The sequence below is a fragment of the Globicephala melas genome, chromosome 9 (genome assembly GCF_963455315.2).
Source record: "Globicephala melas chromosome 9, mGloMel1.2, whole genome shotgun sequence".
Classification (NCBI taxonomy): Eukaryota; Metazoa; Chordata; class Mammalia; order Artiodactyla; family Delphinidae; genus Globicephala; species Globicephala melas.
Window position 1 is genome coordinate 84,614,082 of NC_083322.1, and position 18,429 is coordinate 84,632,510.

Sequence of the window (18,429 nt, forward strand, 5' to 3'; positions counted from 1 at the left end):
CTTTATGCATATAACACACTCACTTAATAAAACCAGAGTTAACAATAGTTTCTTAGACCAACCCAAACACTATGAGTCACAGGCACCTGGGCCGTGAGGTTAGTAGTATGTCGAAAATGGAGACATACAAGTCTACTATGATTTTATGTATTCCATGACAGAAACAGTATTTCCTGCATTTGGATTTTTTTAAAATTGAAGTAGAGTTGATATACAATATTATATTAGTTTCAGGTGTACAACGTAGTGGTTCAGCATTTATATAATGCTGCACTGGATTCTGAACAAAAAGCATTTGCAAAGATACAATGTGCAATTTCACTGCCATGGTCATGGCTTATAGTTTTATAACTAGCTAATAACTAATTAACACTTGAATCTTTGGATGGCATGACCTGTGTAAAATTTTCTTTAAAGTATTATGCTTGACATTCAAGAAGGGTAGCTCTATGTCAAAAATACTCTTAGGAGGACATGACTTTACATGTAGTATAATTACCCTAGTTCCTTTGTGAGATATAGTGAGAGACAATTTGATTCTTTCCTAAAAAAATGCAAATAAATGTACAATCTACACCATAAGTAAATTATAAAACTGAATTTTTTCACATAAAAACTTTAGCCAAGGGCTTCCCTGGTGGCGCAGTGGTTGAGAGTCCGCCTGCCGATGCAGGGGACACGGGTTTGTGCCCCGGTCCGGGAAGATTCCACATGCCGCGGAGCGGCTGGGCCCGTGAGCCATGGCCACTGAGCCTGTGCGTCCGGAGCATGTGCTCCGCAACGGGAGAGGCCACAATAGTGAGAGGCCCGCGTACCGCAAAAAAAATATATATATAAATATAAATATAAATATAAATAAATATATATATATATCAAATGTATTGTGTCAAACATGAAAACCACTGTGTTTCTATATTTAAAAACCTAGTCAGGTAATCAAGAACACTCATGATACTCTGTCCTGCCATGGCAAAAGCGTTGGAAGTATTTGTTGGTGCTCTCAAAAATATTCAGAGGTATACAAATTGAGCCAACTGAAGATCATCCTTTCAGTATTAAAGGACATTAGAGTTGCTAGGGGGAAGTTAACAGTAGCAGATAACTCTTGTTCTAGAACATAGTATGAAATTTCTGGCCTTGCTCTCATTTGCACAAGGTTAGGAATCAAGGAGGAGAGGAGGTTAGAGAAACAAAATGCATAAAATCTCAGATATAAGAAAATGACACAGGGGCCTACATATAACCATCACTGCTATCTGGAGCTATGCATACACCTTGATTACATGCTAATATAGCCCTTCAAAGACTTTTGGGACCCTGTGTTTCTCTAAGTATCCTCTGCCATACATAAGTTTCAGAGGTGTGTATCAAATTGGGTTTATTTATAGTACCTGTAATCTTTTTAGGACCAGTCCAACTCTAAAATACAGTGACTCTAGCAAATTTAGTAAGTTATCTAGTTGTGGCCTTAAAAATCTGGGATATATTGGCATTTACACGGTCTTCATCCTTGTCTGTGGAAGACATCCAATAGACCTTCACCCAGTCTATAGCTTAAATGACTGAACTTTTTAAACTACAGTCAGTGAAAACCAAATTTTAATCCCTGTATCAAAAATTTCTGGTGGAACTGCATACCATTTTAACTTATTTTATGCAGTATACTCCATTCTGTGAAGAAAATCAATTTACTGAATCTAATTTTCACTTTAGTGTTAAAAACAGCAAATACGGAAGCTAAACAGAACAGAAATCTTCAAGGTAGGTCAGTCACACATAGGAATTAACAAGTAACCTGGTTTTATTCTGATATCTGTCTCTAATTCACCAAGTCAATTTATATAAGTTACTTTTTCTACTCAAAAAAGAGCATAATTTCTACTGACTTTGTTTTAATGATATTGTGATCATCAAATGAATCTTAAAGGACATGAAAGAGTACTTAGGATCCATTTGAATTTTGAGATAGGTATTATGCTGAAGAGATGTAAAATCTACTCTTTTAAATATTTATTTATTTTTGGCTGTGTTGGGTCTTCGTTGCTGTGCATGGGCTTTCTCTAGTTGCACGAGCAAGGGGTACTCTTCATTGTGGTGCGTGGGCTTCTCATTGCGGTGGCTTCTCTTGTTGCAGAGCACTGGCTCTAGGTGCGTGGGCTTCAGTAGTTGTGTCTCGCGGGCTCTAGAGTGCAGGCTCAGTGGTTGTGGTGCATGGGCTTAGTTGCTCCATGGCATGTGGGATCTTCCCGGACCAGAGGTGAACCTCTGTCCCCTGCATTGGCAGGCGGATTCTTAACCACCAGGAAAGCCCCACAATCTAGAGGTAATTCTTCCTATTTAATCTTTCTAGTAGCAACTATAATTATGCTAATTTAAGACAATTAACTGATATTAAAGGGCTAAATCCTTAGGAAATACAGTCGATTTCTACATCTTTTCTAATTGATACTTTGTTTGCCTTAGTTTTCTCAGGTCTGTAGAATTCCTTTACAATAATTCCCAATTTTTTTCAAATAAGAAATACTATGCCTTATTTTAAAAAGAATAGTTTTATCTTGAGAATGAAATGAACTTAGAGATGATAATAAGTAGGGCCTTTCCAACATATAAATACAGGATGTTAAAAATGGTAGTTTTCATTCTAACATCTAGAAGACCATCAAGTCACCAAATACAAAGCTTAGATATTTGTGTGGTTATGCATTTATTTTCTCATCAGTTATACTAATTCAGATACCTTAATGGAAGCATCCAGCTTTTCAACTTGTTATCACCAGAAACAATTTTAAGTCTCAGTTGATATTTCAGTTTAAGCCCTTTCTGATTTATCAAAGCCTGAAACACCAAGACATCATCAAGATTCCAGAACTCAGTTTAGAACTTCTAAAACTAACATTTTTAAGATCTTTTTGTACCCAATATTTAAAACAGTCTCATTCATATGCTGGCAAACTAGGTCGCAAATGAGACAGCTGAAAATACTGCATCTTTAAAAACATTTAGATTATAGTTGTCATGATTAAAGGGAATAAATCCAAAGGGATTTAGCCATTATAATATCAATTAGTAGTAGTCAAGGTCATGCTACAGCCCCAAAAGAGGAAAATTAAACTCTGAAACTCGTTTGACTAGAGAAACATGGTAGAATTCTAAAGGCACCAACCTGTTAATTTAGGAGGATTCTGAATACTACATAATAATACAACACCAGTTTCAGACAATGAAAACAACTAAATGATCCCCCCAAAGCAAAACATATCCACTATGCTATTTATAATTGCTTAACAGAAAGTCTTGAGAAATGTTTAAGAAATTGACTCTGCGGTGATAAAACTATCATATCTTTACTGTCAGAAAGTAGAGCTATTTACATACATTAAAAAAAAAGACTAACAAAGAGAGAGAGAGAGAGACAGAATCCAACCCAAGTTAAAAACAAAACAAAACAGGGATTTCCCTGGCCGCCCAGTAGTTAAGATTCTGTGCTTCCAATGCAGGGGGTGCAGGTACGACCTCTGGTTGGGGAACGAAGATTCCACATGCCAGCGCTGTGCGGCCAAAAAAATTCCCACAAAAAGCAAAAAACAAAACCAAACCTGTATCTTCTCTGGAAGAAGACTAAGTGGCTGAAAAAGTCAGAGAATCAACTTAATGCCACATTACTGCAAACTATCAATATTAAAATTTGGGAAAATTTCCCCCAAAATTACAATCAATAAGAATATGCCACGATACAACTGCTTAAAATTGTATAATGCATGATAAACTTTATCATAAGAGCACAATCACAAACTGATAAAACAATGATATTAGTAGAGAAGTTAACAAAAGTGACCGTAAATAATTACTTGCAGTATCCCTTTTCTTGATTTCAACTTTCATCAGTTTTGGTAAATTTTTATTATGGTACAAACTAAACAAAAAACCCAAAGTACAAAAACAGAATTTCATATTATAGTATATATTTTATTCTTTCAAATAACAATATCTATATGTTTTATTTTAGATAATTGAGGCTAAAAAAAGTCATACAACTCACATGCCATATTAAGAAAGCCAATTTTACCTATAGTGCCGATAAAAATAAAATACCCAATTTAATAGAAATAAAATAGTGCTTGAGAAATCACAAAAGAAACTAAAACCAAAAAATCCTAACTGAATATACTTTGATGGTATATATTCATTCTCATATAGATGTATTTACATATATATCAAAGTAAATTTTTATGGTCTCTATTTTTCATTACCTATAGCATTATAACTTATCAAAATAAAATCCATAATAGGGCTGTCATATTTAAAGTCATTAGTACTCATTACCTGAGACTGGAGTGCCAGAAAAGGGATAGTGCATTTCTATGCCATATGAAGTCTTGAATAAATACAAACCCTGATAAAAAGAAAGCAGCATGCCAGAGATCTCTGAAGACAGCGCCAACGCTGTAAGCGGTGCTTGTACCGTGGCTCTGAACTGCTCCCTCCTGTGTGTTATCTGTGGTACTAGAACCATCTCCTTCCCTATGTACTTCCAAATGGGCTGCTTTTCTTAATTTCCTTCATTAGAAGAGATTAAGAGTGGAAGGTAGCTTTAAAATTTTAACAACCACTTTCTCGGTAGTACATTTAAAAATTTGCTAAACATAAACACAGGAACTTTAATACATAGTAAAATTCAGATTGCTGGATAAAAGTTATGCCAAATATTAAGTATATATTCAAGGCCAATTTCTATAAATGTTAAGGTATTGTTCCTTGCTCATACTGACAGGTCAGTGGACATTACGTTGTAAGGACAGCATTGGACAGATATTTACAAAAGCATTCCTTCACTATTTAAATGCCACCTACTGGCAGATGAAGAAAAGAAAATGTAAATTGGAGAGAATTGTAATCTGTGTGATCAGCAGTGCTATTTATCTAATGAGGTATTATGTTTTTTCAAAATAAAGAGGGCTTAAATCTCAATATCCTAAAACTGCAAATGTCACAATCTCTTAGGAACAATATTCAAAAGAGGAATTGCTCCCAAAGACCCTTAAAACAGAACTCCATTGTGCTAAGTGGCCAGTAAGACTTGCTATGCTTACTTAGTCAAAGAGCAATATTAAACAGCTTCAAATGACATTTAATAAATGGAATTTAGCTGAAAAATTTCCCTGACTTTTGTTTTTGCCAAAGTACAAGACTTTGTAAACAGTGGGAATTATTAGCAATGCCAGCTAATGTGTATTCCCTACATTGATATTAAGTGCCTCAGCAATGAGCTTCAAGAAAGAAAACAAAAACAGGTATGGGGTCTCAAAATGACTCTGAAGCAAATAACAGAAACTAAATCATTCAGTAGCTGATTCTGAAGCTCACTGCTTTATTTTAAAAAGCAACTTTACAAGATAACATTTTATTCAAGTCAAGAACAAGCTTGGATTCAAATTACAAAAATCTACAAAAAGATCACTTTTAAACAGACAGTACCTTCTCCTTTTACCTCCTGTACTTAGCGGAGGTTTAGGTGTTCTCGTTGAAACAATCTGGCAGTGCACAGTTCCCAGGAGCAGCATCAGCCATATCGGCCCAATCACTTCCGTCAGAGGTATGCTATGTGGGCTAGAAGCGGAACAGAATAGTACTATTGCAGCAACTATAAAAAGGGAAAGAAAATACATTTAATTATAGATCTGACAGTCACTTCCTCAAAACTTTAAAAATTGCTCTAACATTGTTCTTTGCCAGATAATTTTTCTAAATTTAAATGAGTCTAAAAGTTACTCCAGACAAGCTCTTTCAGACTATTTTATTGTTTGCCCCTGGCTAACCATGCCATTCAGAAATAAATTCTCAGAACAGGGTAACAGCCAACATGATCTCTAAAGTACACAACTTAATACTTCAATGAAAACTAGACACATAAATCTAAAGACATTCTTGGTAAGATCACAGACACCCTCCTCAGTTTAGAGGAAATGGGGGACATATAAAGAAATAATTAAAACACCTGTAATGGACTGAATTGTGCCCCCCACCTCCATTCCAAATGTTGAAGTCCTGACCCCCAATGTGACTATCTTAGCAGATAGGGCCTATATGATGTAATAAAGGCTGAATGAAATCATAAGGGTAGGGCCTTAATCCAAAAGGACCAGTGTCCCTATAAGAGAAAGAGATACCAGAAATCTCCCCCAGCTCATGCACAAAAGAAAGGCCACGTGAGGATACGGCAAGAAGGTGGCCGTCTACAAGTCAGGAAAAGAAACCTCCAACAGACACCAATCCTGACAGCACTTTGAGCTTGGACCTCCAGAACTGTGAGAAAATAAATTTCTGTTGTTTAAGTCCCGCAGTCTGTAGTATTTTGTTATAGTAGCCTGAGTACACTAAGAGAGTATGATAGATAGGAAAGATATGTAATTAAACCAGAGGTTTATTAAGGAATTCTGATGACTAACTCTCAGAGCTAATGTAACTCTGAGGGAATAAGGAGTTGACCAAGTACGTAAAAGGAAAAAAGGGCTACCCAGGCAAAGAGAGTTATCCCAAAAGCATATAGGTTACAAAAAAAAGGTATAGAATGGTTAAGAAAGAGTAAAGAGCTAATTTAGTCTGGTTAAAATTGGAGAGAAATTCAATAAGAGACTGACTGAAAACTTGGCTTTTTATCTTGAAGGCAATGATAATTAGGAAAATTTAGAACTTAAGAGGCTGGTTTGGATTTGTAATTCAGGACAGAAGGTAAAAGACTTAAGGGCATGACAGAAGCCAGAAGTAGGGATGGAGCTGAGAATACATAGTTGAGATACTTAAAAGGCATGTGACTGAAGTGAAAAACTGTAAGTAATTATATAAACCCAGTCTGACTGCAAATGATTCTTCTACTCTTCAGGAGATGAAGGTGGGATAGAGAATGAGGACATAACTCAGAGCACTATACCCTACTCAACATGCAAGGAGGTGGAAGCACAGGGGTTTCTAAAGGCACTAGCAGACTGCTGAGGGTCATTAGGGTCATATCACAGCTTTGTCACTGGCTACGTAACTTGGAACAGGTTAAGTCACTTTTTACTTTTAATATTTATTTATTTAGGCTGCGCCTGGTCTTAGTTGTGGCACACGGGATCTTTGCTGCAGCATGTAGGATCTTTAGCTGCGGCATGTGGGATTTTTAGTTGCAGCACCCAGGCTCTTTTTTTGTCATTGTTGTTATGGCATGCAGGCTCTTAGTTGCAGCATGTAGCATCTAGTTCCCTGACCAGGGTTCGAACCCGGGCCCCCTGCATTGGGAGTGCAGAGTCTTAACCATTGGACCACCAGGGAAGTCCCCAGGTCACTTTTTAAACTAAGCTTTGCTAGGAAAGTGTTCAGTGTTCAATCTTTATACACACTAATAATGTTAAACTTCGGTTTGGAACTGAAAATACCTCTTTTTCATTCCTGATCTAAGCTGTGTTCCCTAACCGTAACCTTATTTAATTTAGGCAAGCCAGTAAGTGAATTTCAGCCAAAGTATGTGAACTAGTTACACTGCAAACTTGTCTGCCTTCAAATACTAGAAAGCAACAATATCAAAAAAGCACAATGCACAGTGGTTACAATGAATGGTATTGATTAATTATCACTCTCATAAGCAATTGCAATTTCTGACCACTTTAGAACAAAGTGTTCTCCTCTAGGTAAACTAGATAGCCTTAGAAGATAACTACAAGTTCACTCCCTCTTATGTATATAAGATATACCCTGGCTTAAAAAAAACAACTTTACCTAAATAGAAGTCTTTCATTTTTATTGTATTTTCCTTTACTTAAAAGATATTATCTTTTACTTAGCGTTTGTTGATAAAATATATTTAAATAATCATTCAGGATTATGATTGTGTTTTTCTAAAAAAAATAAAAGACATTAAAGAGACTGAAAGGGTACCACCAAACTAAAATCGTTGCTTTGTTAGAGCGATGGAATGTGAGCGGCCTCTTCTTTTAGGCTGCAAGCGCTCAGGAGCGCTGGGCATTTTGCACTGCAGGCTGCTGTGATGGGAGGCAGAGTCCCAGAGGTGTGATGCATGTGGCTCGAGGTCCGACTGCCTGGGCTCGACCTGCGCTCTGCTACCCTTGGTGACTGTGTGGCTTTGGGCCCTTGGGTCCTTCAGGTCCTGTGTCTATAAGCTAGGCATAATAATAGTACCCATTCTTCACTGGGTTGTTGTGAGTACTAAATGAGTGTCTGTGAAATGCACTTAGAACAGTACATGGTACGTAGAATTTCAATACAGAATGAGGACAGTCTCAGAATACAAAGGTTAAGAGGAAAAACAAAAACACTGCTGAGAAAGGAAAAATGAACTTCAAGGCTGCATAAAAAAAAGACTGGTGTGCAGTCAGAATGGCCATCATCAAAAAATCTACAAACAATAAATGCTGGAGAGGGTGTGGAGAAAAGGGAACCCTCTTGCACTGTTGGTGGGAATGTAAATTGATACAACCACTATGGAGAACAGTATGGAGGTTCCTTAAAAAACTAAAAATAGAACTACCATATGACCCAGCAATCCCACTACTGGGCATATACCCTGAGAAAACCATAATTCAAAAAGAGTCATGTACCACAATGTTCACTGCAGCTTTATTTACAATTGCCAGGACATGGAAGCAACCTAAGTGTCCCTCAACAGATGAATGGATAAAGAAGATGTGGCACATACATACAATGGAATATTACTCAGCCATAAAAAGAAACGAAATTGAGTTATTTGTAGTGAGATGGATGGACCTAGAGTCTGTCATACAGAGTGAAGTAAGCCCAAAAGAGAAAAACAAATACTGTATGCTAACACATATATATGGAATCCAAAAACAAAAAAAAGGTCATGAAGAACCTAGGGGCAGGACGGGAATAAAGACACAGACCTACTAGAGAATGGACTTGAGGACACGGGGAGGGGGAAGGGGAAGCTGAGATGAAGTGAGAGAGTGGCATGGACATATATACACTACCAAATGTAAAACCGATAACTGGTGGGAGGCAGCCACATAGCACAGGGAGATCAGCTCGGTGCTCTGTGACCACCTAGAGAGGTGGGATAGGGAGGGTGGGAGGGAAGGAGACGCAAGAGGGAGGAGATATGGGGATATATGTATATGTATAGCTGATTCACTTTGTTATACAGCAGAAACTAACACACCATTGTAAAGCAATTATACTCCAATAAAGGTGTTTAAAAAAAAATGACTGGTGTGTATGTATATGTTGGGCTGCATTTGGAAGAGACTGTAATTTTAAAAAATCCTCTCAATTTGTATTTTTCTTTAGCCATCCACAGATTCAAATTTTCATAAAGTTATTTTGGAAAATAACTGCTTTGTTTTCTCCAAAATTTTAAATACCAAACTAGTTGTGTCTTATTAAATGAAATATCACAATAAATGTTTATTTTCATACTCAGTAGTAGTTAGCATATGTTAGAAATAAAAAAACCTTAGTAATCCTAAGAACAAAATATGCTGAAAGTTAAAAGCAAAATGCATTTCTATCAATTATACCTTGAAGAAGATAAAGGACCAGAAGCCAGAAAAAGATGACTTTTGATGTTACTTGTAACCACCACCGGAAGAAAAAGGGAAAAAATACAACGCGAACAATTCCCTTTCTAGTCAGAGAAGTCCATGGACTTTCAGGTTTTGCCTTAGCAAATGCAGACCCTGAGAAAAGTAACAAAATGACAGAGAACATTTATTACTCTTTAATTTCCTTAAAGAAACAATTTCAACATTTGAAGAACAATAAAACATGAAATTTTACTTTGTACTGAGTGGGAAATGTCCAATTTTGGATAGGAGACACTTTTAAAAACATTATTCATGTTATCATATTAACTCAGGTACTTTGAAAAAAAAAATTTTTAACTGAATAACAGCAAAATTTCTCCCACATATTTTATAAATACAAGACAATGTTCAAATGTCAGTTCCAGTTAGGAATTAAAATTACCACTTTAATTTTTATAACAAGCCTTATAGTTTGCTAGGCAAATATGAGCTGCTTTTCTTTTACACTTATTAGTTCTTGGAATGATTCTTAGTGGGAGAAAAGACTAGCCAGTGGTATTTAAATGCTTCCATCCTCTCTTTTTTTAATACTACTTCTGACTTCATTTAGACTCACATTGCTTCTATTTCTACAAATATATATATCTAACCCATTTTGAATTCTGTTTCTTCAAGGTCAATTTCTAACTTCATTAAACATTTGTTTATTCAAGACTCACCTCTTACAAGATCGACATCTATGAGATCTGGTTTCACATGTGCTGTTTTCTTTGGTTTATTCCTTAATCCCTGTAATATATTAAAAGTAGTACTGATAAGAGAGCAGATCTTTAAAGTCCTCATCACAAGGAAACAAAAATTGTAACTATGTATGGGGACAATTATTTAAACTAGACTTACTGTGGGGATCATTTCTCAATGTATAAAATATCGAAGAATTATGGTTTACACCTGAAACTAATATGTCAATTATAACTCAATAAAAATGTAGTATTGAAATTCATTATATATACATATATTTTTAAAACCCAGAATCAACGCTTAAAAATTTCAATTAAAAAGGAAAACTTTAAGTAATATAATGGACAAAAACTAACACTTTATATATTTGTTACAAAGGGAACACAACTGTAGTATTACAATAAATTTTATTACCTTCCCAAAGGATAAATTTAGGCACATATGCAACATGTCAGGCCTATTTATTACTAAAAGCATAATTCTAAAACAAAGACTACTGCTACCAATCAATTTGGATTACAGCCTGAGACGGTCCAGGAGACTGTGGTGCCCCAGTTTTGCACAGGAAAGTGTTGAAGCTGGCTAGGAGAGCAGTGGCCCTCAAGGGCCCTTAAGGTGTGATGCTGGGGGCATTCCTGCAGAAAGCAGTGGATCACAGCGCTGAGAACAGACAGGGATGCAGACTTCTTAGCAGATGCCAGCATGTAGGGGTGAGACCCAGAGAGGATGATGCACATCTCATGGTTGCCACTATTTTCACATGCCAACCACTAACCAGACCACAATGCAACCTTATCACCTCATAACTTAGATGCCATGCCCAATAGGAGGAGGAGGGAGAAGGCAGAAATCATGAATTGAATTAGTTTCAACTTGGAATTATTGAACACTAAGATTAAGTTTCTGCCATCAGTGTACAGAGTTAGAGTAGGGGTAGAGATCAAAATCAATGAAAAAACTATCAAAAAATAAATTACATTTTATTTATTTATTTATTTTGCGATACGCGGGCCTGTCACTGTTGTGGCCTCTCCCGTCGCGGAGCACAGGATCCGGACGCGCAGGCTCAGTGGCCATGGCTCACGGGCCCAGCCGCTCTGCGGCATGTGGGATCTTCCCGGACCGGGGCACGAACCCGTGTCCCCTGCATCGGCAGGCGGACTCTCAACCACTGCGCCACCAGGGAAGCCCTAAATTACACTTTATAACTTAAGACCAGGATGTTAAGAATTGGAGGAGCTTAGGCTAAACTCCTCGGAATGCAAGTGCTGAGCGATGACACAGTGTTTCAATGATTTGCTTATTGTTCATTCAATCAACCAAGTAACCTGGTTGTTTAGTCCTAATCCAAGTAACAATGACCCCTTAAATTAAAAATTTGATCAAGTACTGCTTTTATCTAAAACAAAGAATAAGACAGCATTTGAGCTCAGAATTAACTGATAATTAACTGAGATGTTTAAACCAAAAATGTACCCTGAAATCAAGATGCAATTAACCTCTGAACTCCTTCAAATAGTCTGTCCATGTGAAGTTGCAAACTACCCAGATACAAAAACAAAAGAGAAAGAAGGGTGAGGGTTGAAGACATAGCCATGATGATCTTATATACAGTCAATCCTCATATTCATAGATTCCATATTTGCAAATTCACCTATTCACTAAAATTTATTGGTCCCTAAAATCAATACTTGCTGTGATTTTGCAGTCATTTGCAGATATGCATAGAGTAAGAGTGGCAAAAAATTTGAGTCACTCAATGTTCACATTTCCAGCTGAGGTCAAACAAGGCAACACTCTGTCTTCTTGTTTCAGCTCTCCTGTTTCAGTTCCTTTTCACAGTCTATTTAATGTCAAATCTTTTGCATTTTTTGTATTTTGTCGGTAATTTTGTGGTTTAAAATGGTCCCCTAGATAGTGTTGACATGCGGTCCAGTGTTCCTACGTACAAGAAGGCTGTGACGTGCCTCACTGAGAAAATGTGTTAGGTAAGCTCTATTCAGGCATGAGCTGTTGGCCATGAGTTCAATGTTAATGGATCAACAACATATATTAAATAAGTTCTCATAAAACAAGGTTATGTATTGATCAGTTGACCAAAGTGTTGTGACTACGGACTCGCAGGAACTTAACTCTGTATTTCTCCTAAGAGCAATAGTCAATATTCACTAATTCAGTGTTCATGGCGACTTGCAAGAACATAACTACTGCAAATAATAAGAAACAACTCTATCTGTACTTCATTTCCCATTTTAATGTCATGACAGAGTGGCTGATAGACTATAAATCATTCCCAATATTTTGCAAATTGGAAAGGCAGTACTAATAATATATTTAAACAAAAATTCATTAATCAAGCACTATTCAAATTTGGCATCAAGTTTATTATGATATTTTACTTTTATTAATGCCAACAAATTTGAAAACAGTAACATATTTTAATTTACTTCTGTCTTTTATGTATTATTTTTCTAGCACTTTGAAAATAACCTTACTGCCAATGTTTATAACAAATCTGAAGCTTAATTTACTGCTGTATACCTAGAATTTTCATCAAGATTGTTTTAAAAACTTAAAGCCCTTATAAAAGGAACAGTAAATTGTTTTGATTTATGCAATTATGTTGTTTTTCAACATGCTCATTCTACTTGACCTTTTTAATATGTGGTTCATTTCCTATTTTATGTTTTATTAAAACATTTATTTTGAGCCACATTGTAGTCATAGCATAACTGTCAACTTCGACAAAACTTCCCCCTCAAGGTAGCCTATCAGAATATGTAAAAGGTTTAAAGAAAGATAAAGAAAAAGTTCACTGACAAATCTTCTAACATTAGTGAGTTTATTCACAAAAATAAAATATATTAGGACCAAGGTGTCAGCCTTCATAAAAGGTGATTTTAATTAAGTAGATATTTTAAGTTGGACAATTTTTAAATTGGTTTAAACTACGTTCACACAAAACAGCATAGCTTTTAGTACTAAATATAATTATGAACCTTCAAGAAATTTAAGTGAGTGAACAAACAAAAAAGGAAAACTAACTTAGTTTCAGAAAAAGATTTTTTAAACTACTGGTTTAACTAGAAAGTAGAAATTATCAAGTACTGGGCTTCCCTGGTGGTGCAGTGTTTGAGAGTCCGCCTGCCGATGCAGGGGACATGGGTTCGTGCCCCAGTCTGGGAAGATCCCACATGCCGCGGAGCGGCTCGGCCCGTGAGCCATGGCCACTGAGCCTGCGCGTCCGGAGCCTGTGCTCCACAACGGGAGAGGCCAACAGTGAGAGGCCCGCGTACCGCAAAAAAATAAATAAATAAATAAAAATTATCAAGTACTATGAATACAACTAATCTCCAAGAATCCAAGTAATATATTCTTTATTGAATATACACTTACACTCCTATAGTACATTCCTAAAGGGCAATGACACAAATAGTATGAAGTTTTGAATTTTTAAAAATATCTAAGCACACAGATAATGTTGAGCCAAAAAGCTTACAAGTTCTGTTTAAGTTTAGAAAATACTTCTGGTCAACGGTCCAGACTTCACATGCATGGAACTATTATAATACGTAGACTCAATCAAAGGACATAACCATCAGTTTCACTTTCCGGAAATCCTGTTTAGTTTCTCCCAACCCTTTTTTCCTTTACCATGACTTTAAATAACATAGTTTGTTTTGTTGAAGCTTTACAACTCTAGTACGTACTAAAACACAGGGAAAGTCCACATCTACTTTTAAATTTGGGTCAAGGTGATCAGAAAACTACAGTTTTCAGTTATAATTTCTAAAACGTTTAAGAAAACATCACCTGCAACTCAGAAAAGACTTTACTTTAGCAATATCAACTAGGGTCTTTAATGTAAAAAAAAATTTCCAAGAAATATATTTTCATGGCTTTCTTTGATTTCTTTAGTTGTTGCTCACTGCTTTGACAGATAATAAAAGAATCGATTACCTAAAAGGACAAACTCAATACGTTTGTTAGTGTTCTCTATGCAACAGGTACAGTGTTTTTGTTCTTTTAAATCAAATATTAACATTAATACACCACAGTTACGCACTTCTCTACCTTCCTTAGAATAAATACAAAATTATTTTACACTATAAATAATTTGCTTCCACTAGAATGTTTAACAAAAATGTTATGCTTGTCAACAAATTAACCTTTTCAATTAAAAATAACAAAAGTAAGTTGTTGGGTTTTTTTGTGGTACGCAGGCCTCTCACTGTTGTGGCCTCTCCCATTGCGGAGCACAGGCTCCGGACGTGCAGGCTCAGCGGCCATGGCTCACGGGCCCAGCCGCTCCGCGGCATCTGGGATCCTCCTGGACCGGGGCACGAACCCGTGTCCCCTGCATCGGCAGGCGGACTCTCAATCACTGCACCACCAGGGAAGCCCAAAAGTAAGTTTTAATACTCTTTTTAGTTCTTCAACTACTATTACAAAGTACTATTACAAAGTATATATAAATATATATATAAAAATATATATATATATATATATATATTTTGGGGAGGGGGTTAAATTTCAAAAAACATCCAAATGTGCCAACTGGTAACACAATCTCTCAAGGTACTTAACACTCCCTGTCCAACAAGTTAAAGACTGTCAAAGAAAATAAAAGATTTCAAGGCATCTTACTAGACCTCTCTGCTGCCCTTTATTTGTTTAACTTTTCCAGCTCTTCTTGGTAGTCTCAGACCGTTGTCTCATGGGTCTCTCACTTCTCTTTCCTCCTCCACTTACATCTCTTTTTTTTAACCTATCCATTAAATGTTGTTTCCCAGTGTTCTGTTCTCAGCCTTTTTCTCTCATCATTCAATGTAAATCCACTCACTCCTATAGCTGTATCTGTATAATGTGTATAATACATAAAATACCCATATATATATGGGTAGATGAAATACATAATTACAAATGAGATAAATTCAATTAAGAGAGGGATGTATAGTTCTCTATTGGGATGCAAAGTGGGGAAGCAGCCCTGGGGAGGTTAGGAAAGATTTCACAGAGGAAGTGACTCATGAGCTGAGCTTGACAGACATTAGAGAGAATGAGGAAAACATGCCAGACAGAATGTTTTACACACACACACACACACACACACACTCTACATATTGAGGACTCCCCAGTCTCTCTCCCAAGTATCACCTGGATAATTCTGAAACAGAACTCTGTATCTGCTCCTCTTCTAATATTTCCCACCATACTTAGTGCTGCCTTAGTGAAGTTGTTGAAATAGAAATTTAATCAGGTAACTTTTTCTGCTTAAAATCCTTCAATGTCTCTCCCATTGTTTTCCAGATTATGTCTAGACTCTAGAGTAAAGCAGTTAAGTCCCTTCAAGATCTGACTTCCATATCCTTTCGTGTTTTACTCCTAATCACTCTAATCGCCCTCCTCCACCCAACCTATTAGCCATCAAGTTCCTTGAGGATTCTGAGTCAGGCATGTATATTTTCATATGGTCTTCATGTATATTTTCATATGGTCTTCATTCTGTCTGGAATGTTTTCCTCATTCTAATGTCTGTCAAACTCAGCTCATGAGTCACTTCCTCTGTGAAATCTTTCCTAACCTCCCCAAGGCTGCTTCCCCACTTTGCATCCCAAGAGAGAACTACACATCCCTCTCTCTCTCTTTTTTTTTTTTTTTTTTTTGCGGTATGCGGGCCTCTCACCACTGTGGCCTTTCCCGCTTTGGAGCACAGGCTCCGGAAGCGCAGGCTCCGCGGCCATGGCTCACGGGTCCAGCCGCTCCGCGGCATGTGGGATTCTCCCAGACTGGGGCACGAACCCGTGTCCCCTGCATCGGCAGGCAGACTCTCAACCACTGCGCCACCAGGGAAGTCCCACATCCCTCTCTTAATTGAACTGATCTCACTTGTAATTATGTATCTCATCTAAAACATTATAATCTATTTTATCTTTCTGTCCCCATGATTTAATCCTATACTTAAGACATAGTAGGTGGTGCTCACTGCAACTTTGTTAACTGTATTAATTCTTCATGTAAATAGTTCAAAGATTAAAATTAACAAATGGCAAAGAATCTTCCTCTTCATTATAGATGATTAAGTTGTCTAAACACTGAAATTTTTAAGTAACTATAGACACTGGTTTTCAATCTAATATAAACCTTTCTGCACAAAATATAAACTGTCAAGCAACTAAAGTAACATTCTCTGGGCCAATATTAAGTTTAGCTCGTGCAGGAACACACTGATTAGTATCATCTATGCAAATGAAAAATATAAATCTTATTACTGAAAAGGTGTGACTGCTGAGAAACAGAACAAATTTAGTTAAAAAATAGTTTCCATGTTAGCAAGGTAGCCTATGAGAATGTCTTATCAGCGTTAAATGATTACATGTCCAAGAAGAAACTATGAACTACGAAAACATTTCAATTAATGCTTTACTTTCCTAAATTCTTTCAAAAAATGACCAACTTTTCAGCGACTCTATTTGCGTCCAAGTCATTCTGTTAGTAGCACCAAAAAGCAGATCTCAATTAAACAGAGCAGCGTTTGCACAGGATCACTCAGGCGGGAAAAATCCTGAAACACTTACCAGTTTAATAAACTGTACAGAGCAATGACAGCATCAAAAGGGAGGAAAAGCAAACTAGAAGTATAAGGTGACAAGTGAAAGGGGAAAAGAGCTGACAAAAAATAATCATTAGAAATTAAATTTTAAAAGAACAGAAAGATGCTAAAGAGCAAAAAGAGAAAAATCATCAGAGGTAAAGACACATGAATATGCCCTCATAAAAGAGTTTACCTCTTTATTTAAAAGTTTGGATAGCATAAGTAATATTAATTTGTACCTTTAAAGGTCGACAGAAAGATATTAAATAAACTGTGGTTAATAATCAATTTATAGAATATACAAAATGAAATAAACTTGTTACCTTGATTTCTCTTTGTTCAACAGATTTTTCCCATATTTGTTGATCATATGCTCCAATCTATGAAAATAAATTAAAAATAATACTACATTAAATGATCATTGTTGGAACCCATCCAACAGGTATAACTCTGTTGAATTACAAGCAACTTCATGTTTATTCAGCGCAGATTAGATCCAGCTCTGTCTCAGACTTCTGTGATCAATACTGTATGGCAGTGGTTCTCAAAGTATGCTTGCAGGACCAGCAGTTTTAGCATCTTCTTGAAACTTGATAGAAATGGCAACTCTCTGGTTTCAGCCCAGAATTACTCAATCAGAAATAGGGATGTGATACTCAACAATGTTTGTAAAAAACCCTCTAGATTATTCTGATACACTACTAAAGTTTAAAAGCCTAGGGCAGTGACCCTAGGGAATTTTTATTTTGAATAAACATAATTGCTACAGCCCTGGTACATTCAAGAAAAAATTCCCAAGTGATTAATTCTTTATGGAGTTATTTTTAAAGAAAAAAATATTAATATTCTACAGAAGTAAAAATTCATAAGCAGGTAGACCACAATTACCAATTAGATGAACGTTTAAATTGAAAAATATAGTCAGAAAAGCAATTGAAGACACAGGGAAAAGCATCAAGAAGTAGAATTCCTTGTACCTTCTGTGCCTATTACTCTTAGATGCTGGGAAGGTCTCTGAAATATACCTTCACCTGGGCAGGATGAACAAACCATTCTTACTGTTCCTAACCAAGTTCTTCTCTGTTACCTCCTATTGTCTCCAGTTTCCACTTAATTTCCTATATCCAATAGGATACTAACGTGGGTCAACAGCCTATAGTTTAAACTGAGAGTCTTCATTATTAGCATTAATTGAAAATAGAATCCTGATACATTAAAATTACTTCAGATAATTACAATTTAGAGACTGGAGACAGAGACAAGAGATAGGCAAAGATATGAGTAAGTTCAGGAAAATATTTTCTGACTCACAAAACCTTTCTACCCAGAAGTCCTCTTAGCTACATGTTATTTTTTAAATCTCGTTTCAAGAAATGAGAAATTGAGAATATGAGAAGGGTTTAAATATAGATATAAAGGAGCTAAAAAATGATTAAATCATTTTTCAAAGGTGTGACTTGTTATAAAGACTTTTTAAGGATGTACATGTGTTTGTACATTTTCTAGCAAAGAGAGAGCAACACCCAGACACCCAGTGTGGATCTGGAGATGTTCCAT

At 36.3% G+C, this 18,429-nt stretch overlaps 1 protein-coding gene and 1 non-coding gene across 10 annotated transcripts in view; both read right to left on the bottom strand.

Annotated features, from left to right (window-relative positions):
• PHTF2 (putative homeodomain transcription factor 2) overlaps positions 1–18,429 on the bottom strand; it is a 148,450-nt gene that overhangs the window by 74,190 nt on the left and 55,831 nt on the right. For 8 of the 9 annotated variants that reach the window (XM_060304754.1, XM_060304758.1, XM_030834288.2 and 5 more), the window contains 5 exons: positions 17,196–17,252; positions 10,256–10,325; positions 9,531–9,689; positions 5,476–5,641; positions 4,393–4,557 (listed from right to left, as the gene is read on the bottom strand). In XM_060304754.1, coding sequence (XP_060160737.1) covers positions 4,393–4,557; positions 5,476–5,641; positions 9,531–9,689; positions 10,256–10,325; positions 17,196–17,252 — 617 coding nt within the window. The remainder of the gene's footprint in view (positions 1–4,392; positions 4,558–5,475; positions 5,642–9,530; positions 9,690–10,255; positions 10,326–17,195; positions 17,253–18,429) is intronic. The other variant, XM_060304759.2, reaches the window with a different exon arrangement.
• On the bottom strand, positions 7,239–7,311 carry TRNAG-CCC (transfer RNA glycine (anticodon CCC)). Its single transcript has one exon. It is a non-coding gene; the product is annotated as a tRNA-Gly (tRNA).